Source organism: Calliopsis andreniformis, unplaced genomic scaffold, assembly GCF_051401765.1.
Source record: "Calliopsis andreniformis isolate RMS-2024a unplaced genomic scaffold, iyCalAndr_principal scaffold0022, whole genome shotgun sequence".
NCBI classification, from domain to species: domain Eukaryota; kingdom Metazoa; phylum Arthropoda; class Insecta; order Hymenoptera; family Andrenidae; genus Calliopsis; species Calliopsis andreniformis.
The window spans coordinates 12,404,296-12,426,874 of NW_027480432.1; the positions used below are offsets into that span (position 1 = coordinate 12,404,296).

Below are 22,579 nucleotides of genomic sequence, written 5' to 3' on the forward strand. Positions count from 1 at the left end.
CGTGCGTCTATTCAAACCCTGTACATAATGTTTTCCTTAGAAATTTGTAACTTTCATTTAAATCCTCATTGCAACGTGGTGCCGCCATCTTGAAAATTTCACGCATGCGCGCAGTCTTGGCCCGCCATGACAGTTTAGTGTCCAGAAAGTGCTGCCACTACGCGTCGATTTTTGAAAACAAAACTTCCTGCGCATCTTGCTTCAGGCTAGGATTTTAGTATTCTTTCGCGCTTTCGTACGTTCGTTTCGTTTCGAAGTAGTGGTGTCGTGTGAAATCGAGGAAATTTGGCCTGAAAAGTCAGTGTTTTCGCGAAAAGAAGTTTCAAAAGTCTCTATTTAGAAAATGGCTGAGAGCAAGAGTGCGTTGATTGCGAAAACAGTGCAGAAACATGCGGGCAGAGCAAAAGAGAAGGTAAAAGCTTCGTATTCTTTGTGTCTTTGAGAGAAGTCTCGTGAAACACTTTAAAAGCAATGCTTTCCAAGAGACTTCTCTTGGAACGAGAATAATAAACATTTTCTAGCTTATTGTTCCCATTTTGGGAAGAAGTCTCCTAAATCATTAGAAGCAATGCTTTTCAGGAGACTTCTCTTGGGACGAGAATAATATAAACATTTTCTAGCTTACTATTCCTATTTTGGAAAGAAGTGTCGTGAAATGTATTAACAGCAATGCTTTTCAGGAGACTTCTTTCCTGGGACTCGAGTAATATCCTCTTTCTTGGAACTTTCGTTTCCTTTTTTGAGCAAATATTGGAACAGTTTTTTTCCTAACCTCAAGTTGAGATATTGTCTCGAAATTTGAAATTTGTTTGGGGTTAGAATCTTCGATGAACCGGTAACTTGTTAGATTTTCTTATCGATCGCAGGAAGGCGACTTATGTAATTGGTAAACATGTCCTATTCTATAAGCAAAGTTTCATTTCGAATGACTTATGCAACTTTTGGGCTTGGCTCAGCCCACTGCACTCGAAATTTTCAAATACACCGTTCACGTTTTACATTTCAGAAGGAAATAATTATTTAACTAGTTTCACAGGACCACATTTGCAAATTTTAGACCTCTATTAAGTTGATTTTTCTAACTTGGGAAATTTAGCAACCTTTTCGGGGACGAAGTTTTCAAGGTTAAATAGAACAAGTGTGTTTTATTTTTGTAATTTATTTATTTAGTAAACGGATATTTTCTTCGTGAGGAAACATTGTGAAACCATTTTCAGAGCTTTATGATATCAAAATTAATAATTTTTGTATATTGCTAATTTTTGTTAAAATTTACAGAATTCCAGTTAAAAATTAGAAAAACATCAATTCTTAAATTATTTAGGTAGAGAAAATTAATTGGTGAAAAATTATGAAAAACTTTTCAGAGCTTTATGAGAAAAAAATAAACAATTCTTGCCTCTTTGAATTTTTCAAAAAAATAATCTAAGAATTTTTAATACACACGAAATATCTTAATCTCTTTAGAGTGTAATTTTTTAGATTTAAATAGAATAATTATATTTCATTTTTGGAATGTACTTATTTAGAATGTATCTAAAAAAATTGGAGGAAACAAACATGTGATCAGCTACAGATGTACTTTAATCAATTTCAAGATCAACCTATTAACCGTTTAACTAGTTTCTTGTGGCAAACTAAAAATGAAGTTCATTGCGAGACACTGTTATTGTGTTATTCTAACTGAAATGTAACTATTGAAAAATAACGAATTGAAATGTGTGTAAAGATAGAGTGCCTCACATGAGCCACTGGTTATATAACGCATAATGATTCAAACAACTGTAATTCTGCTTTCAACTACAGAGAAACCTTGTAACCTGTTATAAAGACTGAAAAATAAAATTCATTAATACGCTGGATCTTTATGCATATGTAGCAAAAAGATAGAGCATAAGTACAATCCTTTAAAATATATAAAAAATCCCAAGTTAAATATATGTTATGACAATGTAAAGTTATATGAAACTGTTCCTATTTCTTCACAAAAGCTGAGATTAATAACAAACTAAAATATATTTTTTGGTATATTTCAAGGTCGAATGACATTAGTATACTTAATTAGTTTCCACTTCCTTAATCAGAAAACAGAAATTTGCATAAACGTTTGCATAGTTTTTCTGTTTATTAATAATTATTGCAGCACATGTTCAAAGTCTAATTCTATGAGAAAATTTTTTGCAAGTGATAAACCTCGTACTTTTTTGTCTCGCAAGAGCATAATAAATCAAAACGCTAAAAACTGAAGTACTTTTCTCATAGAACTGCAAACGAGTTTTTAGTTTTGAGTTTTTCTTAACTTCATGCAAACTCATACAAAATTGCATTGCAGATTCTAAGAAATTTCCTTTAGCTTCTTTTTTTTTAATATATTTTAAATGAATAGAACTTAAAAATAAAATACAATTACTATGCTCGACCTTAAGAAAATTCCTCTTGGAAGAGACTAAAATATTTTGCAAATTCAAATAAGCAAGTTTCCCTATTTTTCTGTTTTCTTTGGGTTTTTTCCTAGAAAAATTCCGAACCCCAAAAATCATTTATTTTTTTCTTACGACACTTGGAGAATTTTTTATGAACTCACTTTCTTTAAATAAATAATTGCAAAATTAATTTTCCAATGATTTTGAAGTCGAATTTTATTAATTTTATTAGAATTTTGTAACAGACAAAGTTTACATTTTCCTCATAAAGCTTTGACAATTTTTTCATACTTTTTCGTCCACTCATTTTTTCTATGTAAGTAATTACAACATTCATTTTTCAATCATTTTTAACTTCTATTCTATCAATTTTAAAGGAAAATTGCAAAATACAGATACTATTTATTTTCTATTAATAAAGCTTTGAGCGTCTTTTCATATTTTTTTACCGCAGAGAAACTATTTTCTTATTGAATAAATACATTCCAAAAATAAAACTCAATTACTCTATTGAACCTTAAAAAATCTGTCTTGAAGCGCTCACGATATTTTGCAAATTTCCCTATCGGTCATAGTCTCTCGGCTATGATTTCCATCGTCTCCACCTCGCCTACTAGTTTCTATTCTTGTCGCCGTGTCCCGGACGCTTTTACGCTGTCTGCAAATATATCTAGGAACTTGGGGCTTTCGAAGATCTCATTTATCCTTTTTCAATTCCTTTAGGTTCCATTAAACTCAAGTGGCCAGTGGCCAACAAATTTTTCTAAAGTTTTACTTAAAAAGGTTAACATATTTAAGATTCTGTCCTTATAAATAGGAATTTGTATTTATTAATTCAGTAGTGGGCAGAGTTTCTTTTTGTAGGAGTTATATTTCGCCCACTGGCAATCATAGAAGAAAGAAATCTCCTTTCTTAAGATTAGAAGAAAGAAATCTTCTTTCCTTAAGCTTTTAAATTTAATTTCTACATTTTTCAATTGGGGCGACTAACTTTTGTGAATATTCATAAAATTAGAGACTAGAAAATATATAAAAGAATCTGTATGTTCAGTGTATTTGCGTAATTAAGAGCTAAGAATATTCTCTATAGTGTAAAACAAATAAATAAAATAGAAAAATAAAATCCAGGGGCGTCAATGGCACAGCGGGAAAGCAGCCAACTTCTGCCGGGAAAACAAAAGTTTCAAATCCAAGCCAAGAACTAGCTGGAATAATGAAAAAACAATGAAACTAATGAAAGCAATCTTTCTATTGCTTACATCTATTCAAGCTTAAAAATATTCTATTTTTCTGAGAAAGTAAGTTCCTTAAAGATATTAAATTAAATTAAATTAATTGTTTCTAAAATTGATTGTAGGATAGATCGTCTCCTCAGAAAAGAAGTCTTTTGGAGAGCAGTGTTCTTTAATTAACTCATGTACCCTCTACATGAGCTACCCGATGAGACACCTCGCGACGTTTCCAGGCCAAATGATGAGTTTAAGACCATTTGGAATTTTTTTGAACCTTTTTGCCTCTTCGAAGTGATTTGATCCCATCACTAGTCGTGAGACTTCAGTGTGGAACCTTGTACTTTTGTTATCTCGAAAGAAGTCTCGTGAAATGCATTAGAAACAATACTCTCCAGACGACTTCAAGGCCCTGATAGTACAGCTATCAGGAGAAAACAGGATCTTAGCCTCGTATCTGTACGCTTCGTAACGGGAGCTTTCCTCATCGTCAGTGGCGAAGGCAAAGGTTTGTTCGACGTAATACTCGTTTGCATACGAAATGCAGCTGACAGGAAGCGCTCAGGGAACGAGAGTAGAAGGGAGAAAGAGCTGTAGCCTAGAAAAAGAGAGATGATTTGTTCAGTCGAATCATCGTCTCATTGAAATCTCTGCTCACCTCGTTGCCTTCAATTAACTCGGTGACTCTGAATTCACTCCATTTAGAGTTCACCTGCTGTATTTCGCGAGTCGACTTCTACATGTTACAAAATTGTAGAGTGTTAACTAATTCTACATGAAAAACATGATTCTGAGTAGTTGTATGTTCCTTATATGGAAAAATAAGGTCTTCAGTATTATTGAGTTAGGCTAAAGGAGATAAGTCACAGGCTCGTAATCTGTGGAAGTTCATGGTTCGAATCCTAGATGGTTTTAAGGACTTTTTTTTAAATTAAACTAATGAAAATATTATTTATTATTAGAAAAATATGATTATTATTATGATGCAAGAATTAAAAAGAATAGTAATATATTTTCGTTGAAACTGTTGGTAGTCTACTATAAATAATTTACAAAGGAATCCAAAAGAGAATATGGAAAATAAGCAAACTCTATCGTTTTTCCTACTGGCAAAGATCCAAGAAAGTTCAAACAAACTTTTTAGCCTCATTTCAACTTCGAACTGTCGTTTTTCCTCTCAAACATTGTATTATGTCGTCCGGGCGAGCATATCGTTTCCAAAATAGCTGATCCTCTCCCAAATGTATTAATAGACAAGCGGACGTCGCGAATCTGCAGTTGCAATGCTATTACTGTGCCATGATGGCCCCGTTCTGTTCTTCCCGAAAGAAGTCCCATAGAACGTATTACAAGCAATGCTTTTTGTGAGACTTCTTTTGGGACGAAAATAATAAGTACATATTTTCTTGCTTTCTGTCTTCCTGTGGAAAGATGGCTCGTGGAACGCATTAGAGACAAATGTTTTTTTATAAAACCTCTGGCAATTACTGCTTGATAAGGATAGAAAGTGTGGAAAATATTTGGGAAATGCGAGGAATGGAATGCGAGGCGCTGCTTTCTCACCTCGAAGAGGCATCTCGACTCGGCTGGTCGAGCTAACGGAACCATCTCGATGACTTTTGTCCACCTTTCTTTCGAGAAACGGTCAAATCGGCTTACTTCTTCGTATTCTTTGTAGCTGTTTTTTCATCAATTTAAAAATTAAAATGTGACAGTTTTAAACATATTTCAATCTAGAAATTTTGACTATAATTAAATATATCCGTAACATATTGAACATTTAATAACTGGTAATAATTGAATAATAAGATTAGTAATTGTATATAATATATCAAAAATTTATTATAGATTTTTTTTTCTTTTTTTGAATTTCAGATTCTCCAAAATCTGGGCAAAGTGGACAGAACCGCTGATGACATATTTGACGAACATCTTCAGAACTTCATGAGGCAGCAAAATGCCGCTAACAGACTGCAAAAAGAATTTAATAATTACATCAGGTGTGTTCGAGGTAAGTTAATTAATAAAATAAAAAAGAAAATAAAATTATACATTAAAACTGAATTCCTAAAACGTAAGTTTTTAAATTAAAAATATATCAATTAGATAATCTATTAACTTCAAATTAAAATAAATATAAAAAATAGTATAACGTAAACATGTCTACATGTATAAACTATTTAGGTTATTAGAATGAATTTACAAAATATCATAGAAACGATTTAATTAACCTCTCAATTTAAAAAATATCAATAGACGATTGACTAATAAATTAGAATAAACATTAATTGATAAGATTAAACAAATAATACCCAGCTATTCTGTTAAATGAAATTCTAATTTGAACAAGAATCGGTTTTTTGTGAGGTTGATCATGAATTTTCATTAAAAAAATGATTTTAACATATTTATATGTTGCTTTTATGGAAAAAATTAGAAGTTCCTTCACCAGTATTAAGTTTGGTTGTAGAGAATTAGTCGCGGGCTCAAAAACTGAGGAGGTTCTCGAATCAAATCTTAGCTGTGGAAGAATATTTTTTTTACTTTTCTCTCTTTCTTTCTTTCTTCTTCTTCTTCCGTTTAGAAACTCTACTGTATAAGATAGGACATCTAAAACAAGGCACCTAAATAACCCATTTGTTTGTAATGGTAGAAAAAACTACATCAAACCAACGATGTTTCCTTTCGGGGGAAGCATAATCAAGTGTTAATAGCTTTTTTATACCTGCAGTATAGAGAACATACATATCCAGATCAACTTTACTTTTTTCAATAGATTGGAATTTTTTTTCATAAAACGTTTTCATACGAATACAATAACTATTGCTCGTTATTCAAGTTCACTCAAGATGATCTACAATAGAAAATACATTGTTTCAAGACTATTCGAACATTTTTGTGTCTTCTCTGATTGTTGGTATCTATTTCTGTGACTGCTAACAGGAGTCACAAAACAAACAAACATTCAATTACATTGTACGTTCATCTGTATGCACGAATGCTACTACATATTTGAGATGCGCTATCGACTAAAGCGTGATTTTGTAAATTTCACTTTTTCAAAAAGCGTTATACGAAAGCGGACAAAATACCGAGATACCAACAACCAAAGATAACGTGCAAGAACGTATAAGAGCTTGCTCTGTGATAGGTCCAAATGAAGTTCGTCGTGTCAGAACCTCTTCACACCAACTGTCTATTTGACGACAGGTTAGCCTCCGTCAAATTTTTTTTCCATAGGTATTTAGATACTGACTGCCATGTAACCGCCCGCTGGTAGTTGTACTGCGCTGGGGCAGAAGCTAGCCTGCTGCCGCGCCGTCTAGACGGATAGTGTCAATTGTGAATCTGGTCTTATCCGTATCAATGTTCGTATCCAGCGTTACCAGAGAATTCCTGACCGAGAAGGACAAGCGAATCCCGCACAGTTTGCACGTCCCATACTGCTGTATTGTAGGCGATTTGGGGGATGTAGCATATGCGGAGGATTTGTTTGCCTCTCTGGGCCAGAAATTGGGAAAACCCTGTTCGTATTGCAACCTTTTAGATCATGTATCCATGGTTATTTTGAATATTTGTGTCAAAGCAGAGATCAGTGATCAGCGACTCACGATCAGGCCTTTATACTATATATAGGGTATCCCAAAATTGATAATACAAGCGGAAAGAGGGTGATTCTACACAAAAAAATAAGACGAAAATGTAGAGTACAAATTTTTGATATCACGTTTCGTTTTCGAGAAAATTGATTTCGAATTTTGACCTAGTATAAGTGTACCGAACTACGGTTTTAGATGTTCGAGGGGTAAATGGGGAATGCCTCTAGCGTACGTAGAGACAGTCAGTGGTCAGACCGAGAGTACTACCCTTACCTCGTGTACCCTTCAAGTATCTAAAACTGTACTTCCGTACGCATGTACTCCACTATAATTTCAACTCAATTTTCTCGAAAACAAATATTTACGATATTAAAACTGTTATTAATGATATTAAAAATGTTTATTCTATATTTTCGATTTATTTTTTCGTATAGAATCACCTCCTTTCCGCTTGTACCATCAGATTTGGGATACCCTGTATACTCATAGACGCGGCTTCAAAGAACTGCCTTGAAAAAAAGATAAAATCATCTGTGGGCAACACGTGGGAAAAGTAATGAGTACTTATAATTGTGAATGGTAGATGTCATTTTCGAAACTGAAATATTGATAACATTTTTATCGTAATTATTTTCTTATAGCTTATTGTAGTTTAAAAAATAGTAAGAACAACACTCAAATATCTACAGAAAAAAGGAAACATTTACATCACGCTTTTATTGTTCTTTGCAATTTATTACACATGTTCGCACCATTATAAATAATTATTTAAAAATTATTCATTGCGATTCACAAACAAAACAATGACATTCACTGGCATTCAATAGCGTTTGATACAATATTCGTCATTTTGAATTATCTTTTGTCCACATGTTACGTCATATTTTCCCTGTTATCTGGGCTTAATTTCGCTTCATGGATTCTTATACACAGTCTGCGTCTACACAGACGCGGTACTATCAAATAGTACTTATACAAGTACAGTCAGAAACAAAAGTAAATGGACAGATGATAAAAATGGATATCAATGAAATTTAATCAACATAGCATCATAATTACATGTTTATTTAATTATTGCTATATTTAACATTTATCTTTATAGTATATAGATTGCCTGAATAATAATTAAAATAAATATTTGCAGTCAATGCAAACCCAAATTAAGTTTAAACAAGAAATTTATCAATTACGGAAAGATAAAAGTAAATGGACACTGCCAGTAATTGCTAATTAGTATTTAGTATTGCCGCCTTTTGCTGCAATTGCAGCTTCTAATCCTCGCGGTATAGGTGCTATTATAAGATGTGGTATATAATCTTTATTAGTATTGTCAGAATTTGATTTTAAAGCTATTAAAAAAGCCCATCTTATTTTTTCTCTTGTTTAAGGGAAGTGTGGAATCCAATATACACCACAAGTTCTCGATCGAATTCAAGTCAGAACTTTATGCTGGCCATTCGAATAATTTAATATTTGAGTCATTAAAGAATTTCATACTCTTTTTGGCAACATGTGTTGCATCGTTATTCTGTTGAAAAATAAATTCTTCCTACAAATTCATTTTTGTTGTTGCCTCTTCCAAATTTTCATTGATTATACTAATGTGTTTATCAGCATTCATAATACCGTCAACTTGTAGTAAAGTTCCAGTTTCATTCCATGAAAAGTAACCCCACTCTATTAATGAATCACCTCTAAATTTAAGCGTTAGTGTGATAAATGATTTCTTGTGTTTCCCTTTTCTTTCTCCAGACTTTTTTTTTCAGTTGCCGCAACTTAAATTTTGATTTAGGAGACCACATACTATCTTTTTCCAGAACGATATCGGCATGTTAATGTACTTTTTAGCAAAAGTTAGACGTTTTTCCATATTCTTTTTGTTAATATGAGGTTTCCGCCTTGCCCTGTAAAAGTTCAGATCCACTTCGTGCAACCTTCGCTTTACAGTTCTTGCCGACACATCTAATCCTACTGCATTTTTTAAGATTTGCTGTGAGGAGATCGATGGCTCTCGTCGACATTCTCGAACGGGTCATTCCACGCCAAATCGGGCACGTTTCGGAGCAAGTTCTTGTAATTTGCTCAAATTTGAATATGTTGTAGTCTTTAACGATATTTAAACGTACCCCAAAGGATTTTTCAAAATTTTGAAAATTGTCGATTTTACAGCTGTTTGAAATTAAGTGCTACCTTTTTTTTAAAAAATTATAGCTATTGAAATAGTAAGCGGATGGAGATGAGCTTTACGGTGCTTATAGAGAAAATATTGAAGTTTGTAAAAAAAATTACTTCATTTAAAAGAAATTGTTTTTTAATCATTTTTTTTGCAATTATTTTAAACAAATGCAGGTTTTTAAAATGATGCGCGATTTTAAAAATCTGAAAAAAAAGGAGAATATAGTTTGATCCTTCCCCTTGATGGACAAACTTTCAAAAAGATGGACATTTTAAAATTGGCCCTGTGAAAATTGCCGAAAGTTGACGCTGCGTCGAGTCGCACTGCTGTGGCGGGCGCGTCATCGCTGGCAGCCTACTCGACTCCAGCGGACGAATATGCGTTACTATTTGGAATCAAGGCGACTTCACCCAACATTATTCTAAATTATCTCCGAGCATTTGCAAGGTTTAATGCAATCAATAAATATTGGTAACTCAATCTTCGTCTTATTCTTGAAAACATAAATATAATCTCTTAAATCCTAGCTTTCATTTCGAAGATTTTGGTATTAATGCAAAATGGCACTTTTTTGCAACTTCACATGGCAAAAATGAATGTGAACTTGTCAATAAGTATCATTGACAAAGAGTGAGTTACCAATATTTGCCACCTTGATCGCAAATAATAACGCACATTCGTCCGCTGGAGTCGAGTAGGCTGCCAGCGATGACGCGCCCGCCACAGCAGTGCGACTCGACGCAGCGTCAACTTTCGGCAATTTTCACAGGGCCAATTTTAAAATGTCCATCTTTTTGAAAGTTTGTCCATCAAGGGGAAGGATCAAACTATATTCTCCTTTTTTTTCAGATTTTTAAAATCGCGCATCATCTTAAAAACCTGCATTTGTTTAAAATAATTGCAAAAAAAATGATTAAAAAACAATTTCTTTTAAATGAAGTAATTTTTTTTACAAACTTCAATGTTTTCTCTATAAGCACCGTAAAGCTCATCTCCATCCGCTTACTAGTTCAATACCTATAATTTTTTAAAAAAAAGGTAGCACTTAACTTCAAACAGCTGTAAAATCGACAATTTTCAAAATTTTGAAAAATCCTTTGGGGTACGTTTAAATATCGTTAAAGACTACAACATATTCAAATTTGAGCAAATTACAAGAACTTGCTCCGAAACGTGCCCGATTTCGCGTGGAATGACCCGAACAATTCGATGGTCTTTTTGTATTGCTCTCCAACGTTTTCGTCCACAGCGTCTTATTATCTACAGTATTATGTATCAAATATTTTTTGTATATTTTCTTCACTTCACTTTTTGATATTTTGTTCTGGCCTATAACACGGTAATTTAACTTATTACGACAGTCCAAAAGATTTAATTAAATTACAAATTTAATATGAAATTTCTGCTACTTTTAGCATTTTGATATTGTTCGACGCTTACGAGAGAACATCGCTAGGTGTAAATCCCCGATTTTTATGAAACTTGGCATGATTGTAGAGTAGCCGAAAATATTCGACACGTATTCTTTTTATCGGCTCTAATTCATGTTATGGGGGTCAAAACCACCCTCAGATTTGGGGATGGAAAACATATTTGGCCTAATATCTCAAAAACTATTGCGTCTAGCGAAATTGTGTAAATAGAGAGATTGCATATTTTTCAACGATGAATCCACCTACGTAAACAGTTTTTGAAAATATCAATTTGATTAAAAAAATAGTATATTTTTGTTGTATTCGGTGATTAAACGTTAATCGATCTTTTCACAAATGTCTATGTGAACACAATGAATTAAGACAGAAAATACGAATAAAATAGAATTTTGAATTTTTACACTATAAACAAAATAATAATTCATCATCATATTATGATACATATTATTTATTGTTCACTAAATGTATAAATAACACTGCTAGTGAATACTCGCAACGTCTCGCATGCATGGCAAATAGCACGAGACATTCAGTGTCGGTGACTTTCACATAGATGAAAATGTAGTAAGTGAAGGTGGTCTATAAATCATTTCTCATCATTAACTATTATTTACCATGTGCAAACTATTAGAATTTCGCAAGTAAACTCGTTTCATTAAACGATGTTTAAACGATATTTGCGAAATTCTAATTGGTTGCATATGGTATATAATAATTATTGATGAGAAATGATTTATAGACCACCTAAACAGGATTATTATTATTTTGTTTATAGTGTAAAAATTCAAAATTCTATTTTATCCGTATTTTGTGTCTTGGTTCATTGTGTTCACATAGGCATTTGTGAAAAGATCGATTAACGTTTAATCACCGAATACAACAAAAATATACTACTTTTTAATCAAATTGATATTTTCAAAAACTGTTTACGTAGGTGGATTCATCGTTGAAAAATATGCAATCGCTCTATTTACACAATTTCGCTAGACGCAATAGTTTTTGAGATATTAGGCCAAATATGTTTTCAACCCCCAACTCTAGGGGTGGTTTTAACCTCCATAACATGAATTAGAGCCAATAAAAAAATACGTGTCGAATATTTTCGGTTACTCTACAATCCTGCCAAGTTTCATAAAAATCGAAGATTTACACTTTGCTATGTACGTTTGTTAGTCTTACTTGTACAAAGTCTGAGTAAACACTGGAAAATTTGTTCAATGCCACTATCTACAGTGTATAAAAAAAATTAATGGTCGTGGCTTTCAAGGGTGAATCTATACCTCTAGATCAGTAGTCAGTTGCAAAAATTCCATCCGCAAAATTGTTTATAACATTGAAAATGAATGTTAATTTTTTTTATTACACAATCGTATTCAGATCGTTTAATAGGGAAAATGTTTGAAAGGAAACAAATGCCACTAACAAACCGCTTAGTCAGGAGAAATTATTAAATATTTGGCATCGGTTTGACTATGTAGAGTCACACATAAGAGCATGAGCCTTCCACTACTCTGATACGCGGCAACATCTACCCTGAAGGTGAGGTCCAGTGCAATGGTATGTGTACCCTAATTCAGGAGGCCTAGCAAGGTGCATTGACCTAATACGCCCAATTGGAGTAACGTTTTTCCTCGCATGGTATGATAGTTTATGCATTCAGTTGGTCGTCATTCTTGTGTGCTATCGAATTTTTGTGGTGTGAATTGCATTGTGAATTGTGGTGTGTAATTATTATTTATTTCTATCTTTATTGCTGTATTATTACGGTTAATGGATGTAATATTTTAATGAAATAATACGTCGGGTGACTGGCAATGTAAAATATCAAAATCTTTTCTTAAAAAAATATTTTCAGAAAATAAATAAAGAACGAAAATATAGGTATCCCTCCCTACGCGAGGGAGGATACAAAGAAGAGTTCTTGTTTTATAATACACTTGAACTACTACAAAAGGTGAAGATATTATGAAGAAAATAAATACTTTTTTTAGAACAGAAGCACTACAGTGGAAAAATGTGTGTGATGCTTGTATAGATGGTGCACCTGTTATGCTAGAAACAGAATCTAAACTTCAGACAAATATGAAAGAATTTGCGCCTCTAACAAAAGGAATTCATTGTATGATCCATCGATATGCCCTTGCTAACAAAACTCTTTCGCGTCTTCTGCAAGATGTATTGGATTCTGTGATTAAAATTGTAAATTACATCAAATCTAGAGACCTCGATACTCGTTTGTTTAAGGAACTTTGTAAAGACATGAGCTCCAATTATGAAGTTCTTTTTTATACTGCAGTACGGTGATTGTCAAAAGAAAATATTGTCAATCCAGTTGTTGAATTAAAAGATAAGATTACGTTGTTCCTAGAAGTACAGGAAAAATACGATCTCATGAGTTACTTTAACGATAAAGCTTGGATAAAAAGACTTGCTTATTTAGCAGACATTTTTCACCAGCTAAATAAGCTGAACTTGAAACTCTAGGGAAAAGAAATACAGCTTTGTCAATTTCAACATAATCTTCGGGTATTTTTATCCAAACTGCAAAATTGGCATCGGAAAGTAAACCTTGGAAACATTGCCATGCTTCAAAAATTTTGCAATATAGTAGAAGAATCTGAAGATGAACTGGATGCGAGTTTAAAAGAAGATTTAGTGAACACATTACATTCCTTTAACTGAAATTTCAACGTTACTTCTCCGAGCTTGCAAATGAAGAAACGGTGTTGGTACGAAATCCATTTCCCGATTCCTTGAACGTAGCATTGCAGATAACGTACAGGATGAGTTCTTAGATCTGTGACATCATTTATCGGCATATAATTTGTTCAATAAAAAAATTACTGCCCCAGTTCTGGTGTGCTATGTATCAGTCTTATCTAAGTATGTATTACTATGCTCGCATTTCGAGTGTTGCTTCCATACATGCCAACATATGTTTGCAAAAGTGGATTTTCAATGCTCTTACACATAAAACCAAAAGCCAGAAATAGGTTGAATGTTGAAAACTATATGAGATTAGCTTTAGCAAAAACTGAACCGCGAATTTGAAAATTAATTACTCAGGTGTAAATACAGTCATTTCACTAAAATGTATATAAATATATTAAACATTTACACTCAATATCTAAGCAAATATACATGTAGTAGAGGAGAGACAATTAAATATTAATTTACAAGTATATTCTAAAGTATTTATTTCTATTAAATTCTCAGCATTCTCTGGAACCCAGTAAGTTCATTTTACACCATATACACGTATAGGTGTGGGTTAGGAAACGCGGGAGAGGGGATCGCAGATTGTTTGACTATTATAACAGGTGGTCATGACTAAAAAAGGTCGGGAAACGCTGGTAGCATGATCTAAGACCTAAGATCAGGCCGATGAAGTCCACCTTCTCCTTTCGTGCTTGTCCTCCCTCCACATTGCTCCACAAAAGCACGCACGCTACGATGCCAAGCATAGTAAAAAACACGAAAACAGTAATACAAGTTGCTATTTGTTACTTTCCAATAAACAAAAAGTGCTCTGAAAGCATTGTTTAAGATAACTTTCATAGGATAAAAGTTGACTTTTACTTTTACAAGAGAACATCACGAGATGTAAATCTCCGATTTTTATGAAATTTGGTAAGATTGTAGAGTAATCGAAAATATTTGACACGTATTTGTTTTATCGGTTCTAATTTATGTTAAGGTGGTCAAAACCACACCCAAAGTTAAATATGTTTCTTTTCCTGCTACCAAACATTTCCAATTTTTATTCTATTGACAGGAATTTCTGAATTCAAGAGAATACATGAAAATGCATAGTATGGTATTATGAAGTATAGTAACACAAGGATAATGATATTTTTAATTTCTATTAATGAGTAAAATTAATATTGATATCTTTAAATGCATGCTTTAAATGCTCTTTGAGTGCTTATTCATGAAATAGCAGTTATTTACTCAGTTCAAATAATATTCATTATAATTCTAAGATTTGACGAATATTAATTACACATAAAAAATTAATCTATCGCGCGAATAAAAGGGAATGCATAAAAAACATATTGTTAAAAATTCTGAAAGCTTGGTAAATATCATTTGCAGACCAAACTCGAAGATTTTCGAACAAATTATTTGTTTTGCAGATACCTAACAGCTGGGAATCAATAGGATAGTTATCAATACTAAAGCAATTTTGAAATTGAAGTCCAAGAATAACTGATAGAGCGTTAAAATGGCTTATGTGTTTAATAACTATAGTACTTACTATTATTTTTTAAAATGAAATGGCCTTTAATTATTGATAAATGTTTAGATATAATATGATTAATTAATGATAATATGAACCTGAACCTATACAAGAAAATCAATTCTTTCTTGGAGTTTGTTTAAGAATCCTTGCATCATATTCTTTCAAGTCGTGTAAAAGACTTGTTAAAGCATTTTCCCTAATATTAAATGTAATAGATTATTCTCTTAAAAAATCTTTTAAAATTAATGAATCCTTTTCTTCTTTTATAATATTGTTTACATCTGCACTTCCATGTAAATTATCTGAATGTACATCATTTTCCCATAAAGAAAGATAGTCTTCACTGCTTGAATCAAATAATGAATCAGAATAAAAATTACTAGGTTCATTGAAATCATATAAACTACTATTTTAACAATCTGTTTTCATGTTTGGTGAAAAATCCTAATGATGGTTTGTAAATGATTATGTATCTTTCAAAGGATTTTTACTGTTTAACTTAAAAGCTATATTATTATCTTGGACTACTACTTCTTCTAATCTGTTATTTGTACGTAAACCTACTAATTCCTTTAGACTTATTCTAAGAGCCTCTCTCTCTCTCTCTCTCTCTCTCTCTCTCTCTCTCTCTCTCTCTCTCTCTCTCTCTCTCTCTCTCTCTCTGCAATATTTATTGAAGTTAATTATATTCTTTGTAACCACAAAAATTTGACTGGGAGCCTTACTATTATTTAATTTTCGGAACAGGAGTCATAATTTACTATATATTTGGCTAATATTTAATTAACTCAGTAAAAAATTTTCTTTTATAATTTAAAAAAAATTTTCTTTTTTATAATTTACTATATTTAGCTAATATTTAATTAATTTAATCAAAAATTTTCTTTTATAAATACACTTACTTGGATAGACGACTGTTGAATACTTATTTATTAAAAAATAAAAAGCATTTTGTATTATATCATTATAAAAAATATAACATTAAAAAATGCTATAATACGTCAACAATTTAATTGCACCCAAGATAAATATTTTCAATAATGATGTGGTGTGAAATCAAATCTTAATGAACGGGCAAAGCCAGCGAGAAGTGCGGTAGGGAATGCACTTGTTAGTGCACATTGTTATGTGCAAAGCGTCCTAAAATACATCTTTTAGACAATCACCATAAGACGTCTTTGAAAAGCATTCTTAAATACATCATTTTCAATGTTAACTTTAAGTTTTCATAAAGACGTCAATCGGAGAAATTTGCGATCTCTTAAAGATAAAATTGCAAAGGGAAGATTCAGATATCTCCGAAAGTTCGCTCGCGTTTATTGGGTTTCTAAACTTCAGCTTTGGGCGTTCGGGTTTTGAGATTGTTTTTGATAATTATGGTAAATGGTAACAATCTGAATTATTTTAAATATTCAATAAAAATTGTTTATAGATGATTTCGTTTTATTTACTGGAATCATACATTTTAAATATCTGGGGCGAATAGTAATATCAATGTACAGTGTTCTTATCATTTTATCATCACTGAACCTTTTATTATAAACTAACCGGATGGACTTCTATTAATTTTAAATTTTAATACATTTTCATGATATTTTATAATGTCACGGAAATATAAATCTACAAGCATAACGCAGAATTCTTCTTCGGAATCCTTTAGATACAATATGAGTATTCTTTATTATGATTAGGATAATATGTATTTTCATTAAAACTTAAATCGGGGTCAGCGATGCAGGCTGGTAAATACCACCTTCTCCTGTGATCTATAGCACATATATAGGGTGTTTCTGAACAGCACAACATAATTTTAAGGGGTGATTTTACATATTAAAATAAGACGAAACTCAAGAATAACTATTTCGCGTTTGAGGCTTCATTTTTTAGTTATAAGCATTTAAAATCTAGTGGAAATCACCAGAATTGAACTCACTGAAGGCATCGAGCAGGGGTTGCGTGAAGAACAGTATAGCACTATCGTAAAGGAGGGGAGAGATCACTTACCATCGAACAGCTGATCTGTTCCCTTCCTTGTGTCAATTACGTTGCGTTAATTACGTGTTTATATTGTTTATTGTGATATTTACTTATGTTTAAAAATAATTATAATAATTTCATAATACTAAATAATTGTTCAACCTTCTTCAATAATTAATTTTTTCAATAATTCATTTCCTTAACTTTTTAATTCTTTAATAATCAGGATAATAATAATAATAATAATAATAATAATAATAATAATATTCTCATAATATTAAATAATTTCTCAGTCTTATATAAATAATTCTTAACTAATTAATGGGAAGAAGATACATACATACTCATAAGTATACTACTGTTTTCTCGAAAGAAGTCTCGCGGATCGCGTTCAAGGCAATGCTTTTCACGAGACTTCTCCTAAAATTCAAATAATACATCATAATTTTATATACATATACTGTCCGAGACTTGAGGATTTTGCATCACGACAACATACAGTTTTCACTATTGAGGTTTTCAAAATTATGCCATGTATTTGTGGAAAAATGTGTCCAATGTTTCGCCAACATTGCAGTTAGCTTCAACAGGGGATCGAATGGTGGAATATTGATATCTACTGGCGTGTGCCTAAAGGTATTCTATTAATTAAGTTCACGTTCCACTTTATTGCGCACTAAGACTTCTGAAAACTTCAGTGTGAAGATTGTACATACCTACCGTTTAAGTATCGAAAGAAGTCGCATGAAAAGCATTGATTCTAATGCTTTTCACGACACTTCTACACAGATATTTTTTCTTTATTTCTAGCGGTGCAGGCAGCTTCAAAGACTCTAATGGACTCTTTGAACGAGATCTACGAAAGTCAGTGGACTGGACACGATCTTCTGTACGTGCAGGCTCAGAACTTAGACATGCTGTGGCAGGATTTCACGCACAAGCTTGCAGACCAGGTTCTAGTGCCTCTCAACACGTATCAGAGCCAGTTTCCAGAAATGAGAGTACGTTTATTATTATTGTAATTTTTCTTTATATTGACAGGTTTAAATATCCTTTAGTGTGCATAGTGAAGTTATACATAGTTTCAATTGCAAAGAACAATAACACTTTTGTGATACGAAAAATTGAATCGTAGATTGGAGAAGGGAATAAGTTCAAAAAGACGAAGAAAATAATTAAGATTGATAAACGTTTGTTTCTTTGTACATGCAAAGTGAGATACCTACACGAGTAATTTCATAGATTATTATAGTAGATTACTTGGTTTCCAGATTTTTAGATATATTGGTAAATTTCGAGATTACTAAACTTTTAAGATTGTTACGATTATGTACTAGGTTTTAATAAATTTTTAATTGGATTGTAATAGATTCTTAATAAATTTTACTAAATTTCACTAAGCTCTACTAGATTTTGTATAGAATTTATTAGATTTCTAGAATTCCTGGAATATTTCTTGTTGTTTTTTATTAGTTGTCATTATTTCTGCACTCTCTTATTATTTCTCTACATTTCAATTGCATATTACTTATTATTGCTCTATTTTCTGCGTAGTGTTACTTCTTTCTTCCTATTTTTTACGCTTTTTACTAAATGTATCCATTCCATTGCCCCTAAAGAAACCAAACTTTTCTATTTCCTTTTATTATTTTTTAGGGGCAACCAGGGACAAACGTAACAATTTGGGTTTGTAACTTTGTAACTTCTAACTTTCATACAAGTTTTAAGAAGGTCGAACAGTACAGTAGGCATACAGTATTAAACAACGTAGTGAAGCAAACAAAGTAGCAATATATTACACCAATTTTTTTAAATAAACCTTTTTTTAAAGTATGCCATTTGTTACTTTTATCCCTATCCCTAGGGACCCTAGGGATAAAAGTAATATTCAATGATATGAGGTAGGAACAATGGTCACATTCTATTTAAGTTTGAGAATTAAATTAAGTACTAGAAAAAATACTTCTGAAAAGTATTTCTACTTATTTTGAAGATAAAAATAAGAATAAATATCAACATAAAATTAATATAGATATTTAAGCAGCCAGTCCACAATCTGTTTTTCTGTTACGAATGTGGGACATTCTATAAACGGTACTTCCGTATTTGAAGAACTTAATAAGTCCATTTTTGTCCATTTTCTGTTTTTCATTTATGTCGTAAAGTTGAAAAGCTGAAAATCTTGACAAGTCTCAAGATATGAAGAATAGCTTAAGAATAACTATTTTCCTAATGGGTATACAGAGAAATAATTTGACAAACCCATATGAAGCGGGAGAATAATTTGACAAATTAACGAGAAATTCAAAGTTATTGCGTAGTTTCCAATAATTGTATTGAAAAACGTTTACTACACCGATTTTATCACTCTTTTTTGTTATTTTGTAGTGTTCTGTTTCAGACTTCAAAATCACTCATCTGCAAAGTGTAGAAAATGTCACTTAAGGGGGTACGGTAGTCACATGACTTTTCGAGATTGACAGGTCGATATCTGCTGTTACAGTTTTCGTTATAGGAATAGTATTACCTACAAGACAACGCGGCTGTCTAATGAAGGCGAGATGGAGTTACTCTATGGTTCCAAATTGGAAACGTGAGTTAGAAAATTTCCCCCTCCATTGCATATAGTACTATACCAGCCACGTGTACGTGAGCTTGGCATTTCGGACAGTTGCGACAAGTCGAGAGAGAAGGCAGATGTGATCCTTACTCTCTCGCTTTTGAAACAAGAGATTCAACTGTTCAAGTTGCCGGCAAGCGACACGAGCCAGGCACAATCTTTTCATTTGCCCAAATACTTCCTTTTTTCGATTTGTAAAAGGGGGCAGCGGCTGATCTAGTCTTCAAGAGGCTCGAGACGTTCCAAATTTCTAGAGCCTCGTTAAAATAAATAAATTATACAGAATATGTATTGCTTTATTTTTATTTTTAAAATTAAATATACATAAAATTAGGAATATTTAAATCAAGAATTTGAAAAGACATCTGTTTCATATTTATTGCGATAATAATATAGCTACAATAATCTTCACTCTAGGTGTTAAAAGCTAATAATAACTCCGTAAACTTTCATTCGATTTGCTTCATATTTTTTACACATATGGAATTCTTGGTTAAATGATGAATATTTTTATTGTTGCATGGGGGGTCCCTGTCTTATGGATCCCGAGGCAACTACCTAGCGCATGTGCGTAAATCCGCTACTGATGCGGTGCCCAGAAATTTTTATGAAATTTTGAGAAATAAGTGGGAAGAGGGATAAATCACGCGATGACATTATGGAAAATATCTCTATGTGTATTTTTTATGAACAATTAAAACAAGCCCGTATATATGTACTTAGAAAATAATAATAGCCTCAAGAAAGGCTGTTGGGTAGCTGTGGATGATGATTTCTTTCTAAATGCCAGACCCTGTGTTTAATACTCAGTATAGAAACGACTTTCCTGTTTCTTCCTTTTTTTTTCCTTTTTTTCTTTTTTTGTTTTTAAATATTGAAATTGTACATAATATTACTTCATAAATACTGTAATTTTTGTATATAAATTTTCATTCGTAAATGCATATCTAATGAATATGTTTGAACTTTTCTCCACAATAAGTACATATTGCGCATATACATATGTATACATATACATGTGCATGTATTTGCAGAAAATTAAAATAACGTGTCTGACGTTACAGCCAGTCGCTGCTGCGTCCAACGCACACAACCACACACAACATATAAGAAAACAAATGCAGTAAATCACATAAACACGGAAACGTTATGCGTATTCGACGCTGCATCTAGGACTTAGGCAGTGGAAATTCCTCAATAAAATACAGAGAAAAAAGCAGAAAAAAGTTCAAATGTATGTACCTCTCTGTTAGATATGTATTTATAAACGAAAATTTGTCTAAAGAAATTACAATATTTGTAAAATACTGTTACATGCAATTTAAATATTTAAAAAGAATACTGGGTATCGAACCTGGGACGTTACTTATAATGAAACTATGATTCTAAACTATGATATGATAAGAGGATGATTTTACATACGTACAAAAATAAACCGAAAACAAAGAACACAATCCATTTTATGAGGTACTTAGTTTTCGGGAAGATTGTATTCTTAATATTTAATTCATTTTATGAGGCACTTAGTTTTCGGGAAAATTAAATTTAAAAATTCGTCTATTCTATATGCACCTTACTATTTTCGGCCTTGATATATATATAGCGGTCGTTATTTTCAGTTTATTTTTACATATAGACGTTTTTCGCGATTGTACCACGCATCCTACTAAAACCTGTATATAGATCGGTTTTAATTGTTAACAAGAAATACGCATTGGCACGAGGTATTCCACAAAATGTCATCGTTTAATTTCTAGATTCATCCCACAAAATTTCATACAACCCTCTGAGGATCACACCGAAGAATCCTCTTCTAACTGTAAATTGGAAAGTGAAAATATTTGGACGTTCGAAAAGATCCCACATGGCTCGTGCCGCTTGTCTGCGACGTGGACAACTGGACAACGTTTCAGTTTCAAGAGCGAGAGAGTAAGGTTCACTTTACATATGCTTTCTCTTTTGACTTTCCGAAACTGTCCGAAGTGGCCCGAAGCGCCGAGCTCATGTACACGCGACTCCTGCGGTGATGTGTATAGTAGAGAAGGAAATTTTCAGTAACTCGCATTGCCAATTTGGGTATCAGAGATTCCGATTCCACATCGGCAACCTTCCAAACTAGGCGCCGCCTGGTTCGCAAAAGCCCAACTAAATTTGTCACATTTTTTATTCTGTTTTATCGATAACCCAGCTTTTAGTCCCTACATGAGAAGATTTTGAGCTTGGAAAGGATTCATAGGAAAGAAAAAAGTTCAACGCAACGCAGTCAACTCATGATTTCGTTCAAAACAACCCTCTAAATTACATAAAAAGGCTTGAATTCCATAGCTGTGAGTGATAGATTTTTGCTGTATTTTGTAACCCTCGCAGTACTAAATATCAGCAGAATTTCGATAAATCACGAGTTGACTGCGTTGCATTGAACTTTTTTGATTTTGAGTGAATCCATTCCCAGTTCAAAATCTTCTATCATAAGGACGAAAAGTCTTAGAGCGTAAACCCATATTTTTGCCTAATTTTATCGGTAATGTCGCCGCTCTGGCATATCAGATTGTACTCCCTTAACAAATACTTTTCATAAGTATTGTATTCAAATATCATATCCGTTAAAGCAAAAAGTATAGAAGAAAGTTGCAAGTTACAATCAGGACAAAAGTAACAACTCGTTGCTACTTGTTACTACTGTTACTAGCAGCATTTCTCATGGACGTGTTCTTCTACATACTAATCTAATTTATAATCATAACAGTTTTTATGCCTACCTATAAGGTCAGTATCTATTGAATACAATCTAAAAAGATCAAAGGATTTTATGAACCTAAAACAAAGGGATACGTAGTTGAAACAGACTCTACAAATTTACTTTTAATATACTATTTCAA

General features: G+C 32.5%; 1 protein-coding gene across 4 annotated transcripts in view; it reads left to right on the plus strand.

Moving 5' to 3' along the window:
• Positions 1 to 241: 241 nt before the first annotated feature.
• The window catches only part of Amph (amphiphysin), a 28,561-nt gene continuing 6,223 nt past the window's right edge, over positions 242 to 22,579 (plus strand). For all 4 annotated transcript variants that reach the window (XM_076390529.1, XM_076390531.1, XM_076390530.1 and 1 more), the window contains exons 1-3: positions 242 to 412; positions 5,528 to 5,663; positions 17,891 to 18,081. In XM_076390529.1, coding sequence (XP_076246644.1) covers positions 344 to 412; positions 5,528 to 5,663; positions 17,891 to 18,081 — 396 coding nt within the window. In that variant the 5' untranslated portion in view covers positions 242 to 343. The remainder of the gene's footprint in view (positions 413 to 5,527; positions 5,664 to 17,890; positions 18,082 to 22,579) is intronic.